This window comes from Austrofundulus limnaeus, unplaced genomic scaffold (assembly GCF_001266775.1).
Source record: "Austrofundulus limnaeus strain Quisiro unplaced genomic scaffold, Austrofundulus_limnaeus-1.0 Scaffold108, whole genome shotgun sequence".
Taxonomy (NCBI): domain Eukaryota; kingdom Metazoa; phylum Chordata; class Actinopteri; order Cyprinodontiformes; family Rivulidae; genus Austrofundulus; species Austrofundulus limnaeus.
Window position 1 is genome coordinate 441,050 of NW_013952510.1, and position 2,110 is coordinate 443,159.

The 2,110-nt window shown below is 41.2% G+C and overlaps 1 protein-coding gene across 1 annotated transcript in view; it reads right to left on the reverse strand.

Moving 5' to 3' along the window:
• Nucleotides 1-66: 66 nt before the first annotated feature.
• Nucleotides 67-2,110, reverse strand: part of LOC106521401 (protein ADP-ribosylarginine hydrolase) — a 9,450-nt gene continuing 7,406 nt past the window's right edge. Inside the window, exons 6-8 of the mRNA XM_014013951.1 lie at nucleotides 1,839-2,105; nucleotides 1,465-1,679; nucleotides 67-374 (exon numbers count right to left, since the gene is read on the reverse strand). Coding sequence (XP_013869405.1) covers nucleotides 226-374; nucleotides 1,465-1,679; nucleotides 1,839-2,105 — 631 coding nt within the window. The 3' untranslated portion in view covers nucleotides 67-225. The remainder of the gene's footprint in view (nucleotides 375-1,464; nucleotides 1,680-1,838; nucleotides 2,106-2,110) is intronic.

The following is a 2,110-nucleotide window of genomic DNA, read 5'->3' on the forward strand; positions in this document are numbered from 1 at the left end:
AAACAGCTTTTTATAAGGAAAAATAATAATAAAACAATGTCTTTGTCTGCAATGATTATACATGTTTTCTATTATTGTCATTAGTGATTATCTCCATTTCAGCTAAAAGATTTGACAAAATCCTTCAAACTGTGCCTTTAAAGGAACTGGTCTTGTCTGCTGTTCATCCGAACACAACGGTCGTTCCCGTCAAGTGGTTACAATCCCACCTACATAGCTTTCATGTTAACGTGACAGAGCGTAGAGCTGCTCGGCACAGCGCTCCAGTCGGTCCCGGTACTCCAGTTTGCAGTAGTTGCCTTCAGGGACCCCCTCGGTGCCGTACAGGAGACCCCAGCAGAAGCAAGCGATTACTGCTGTGCTGTCACTGTCGCCTGAACAGAATCACACAGACGGTAAATTAGTGTCACCAACACTAAAGTGGYTTTTATCTTGAAGCTAAATATCTGGACATTTTGTTTAAATGTAGGAGTTGTTTTGTGTTGTTTGCTGCAGTCATGTGTTTCTTCTGTTTCACACTGGCTCAGTAAAGCCTGGACTTGTTTCATTTTAGTAACTGTGAGGAAAAAGTTTTCATTAGCACATTCAGCAACACAAAAAGGAATCTTTAGACAGGGTGGCTGATGACTGAGAGCTCACAACTTGCTCAACAAACACTACAACTGAAGCAGTCGCAGGGYTTTGTCGTTTTTACAACCTGAAGGTTAGACTGACTTTATTATCCAAACATTGATAAAAAAAATKAGTTCAAAATGTTTAAATAAGTTTTAGGGCACATTTCAGTACAAAAGCATTCACAGGACCAGTAACGGAGAACATATGTGACCCATCACATCGAAATGAGGATTAAGTCCAAAAGTGGAATGTGGAAAAATAGGTACATGTAGGGTTTTGATTTAAACGTGTGCAAAAGTTGCATATATTTATTCAAAATATAATGAATAAATGTCTTATCAATGAATCATTTGAATGAAGTGCCTGAAAAATAGGCACATGTAGGGTTTTGATTTAAATATGTGCAAAAATTGCATTTTGCCAAATATAATGAATAAATGTCTTATCAATGAATCATTTGAATGAAGTGCCTGAAATATAATCCTAAAAAAAAAAAAAACTTTTTTGAGCAGTAGCAACAAGAAAAACGATTTTGAGGAAAAATGACTTAAAATTTTGAATTTTTCCATTTGTTTTTGTTTCTTTCCAACTGGGAAATCTTAATATACAAATACCTATATACAAATACCAATTCCTCTTTATATTAACATCAAAAATTACTCATCCACTTAAGATATCAGAATGATCCAAGTATCAAAATGTAGCTTTTAAAGCCAGGAATCTGAAAATGTAGTTAGGTCATTTTGAACAAATTTGACTTAATCCTTATTTCGATATGATGGGTCACAAATAAGGTTTAAAGGGTGTAGAATCTGAACTAAAGAAGATTTAAATAATCAAACCACTGACCTCCATGGAAGGCAGCTCTACTCATCAGTTCCTCCCAGTCAGAGCCGGCCCCCAGCAGGGCATCCAGAGCGATCATCGGAGCATCACTACCGCAGGCTCCCGCCCAGCCAGACAGGCTGAAGGTCTTGTAGATCTTATCTCTCTCAGCTGGGCCGTAGGATGTMGGCCAAATCAGCGGTCCCATTCCATTGGAGAGGCCCCTCTGATCCAGGTACCTGCAGACAGACACCATCTTTTTACATCAAAGCAGAATTTTAACCATCATAAAATATGATTAGGGTTACGAGTCAGGCACGACCGGTTCCTTATTGTTACATCTTAAATAATTAGTCTATCAGTCATATCTCTATGAAGCAGACGTCAGCTGCTCGTACCACTGCCACTTGTCACAGAAGTAGCCCCAGTCTTTCAACGTCTCCTCCACAGCGAAGCCCCGATCCTGAACGAACTTCCTGGCTATGGGACAGGCCTCGYTGATCAGGCCCAGTCCCCAGGTGGTGATCGGCCTGCGCTGGACGGCGTATGAGGCGAACARGGCCGACGCTACGGCTCCCAGGAAACCAGTGGGGTGGTTGTGCGTCATCCTGCCCGTCTCCACTGCAACAGCCACGAGCGACAATAGCTGGTCAGGCCTCGGATACCTGAT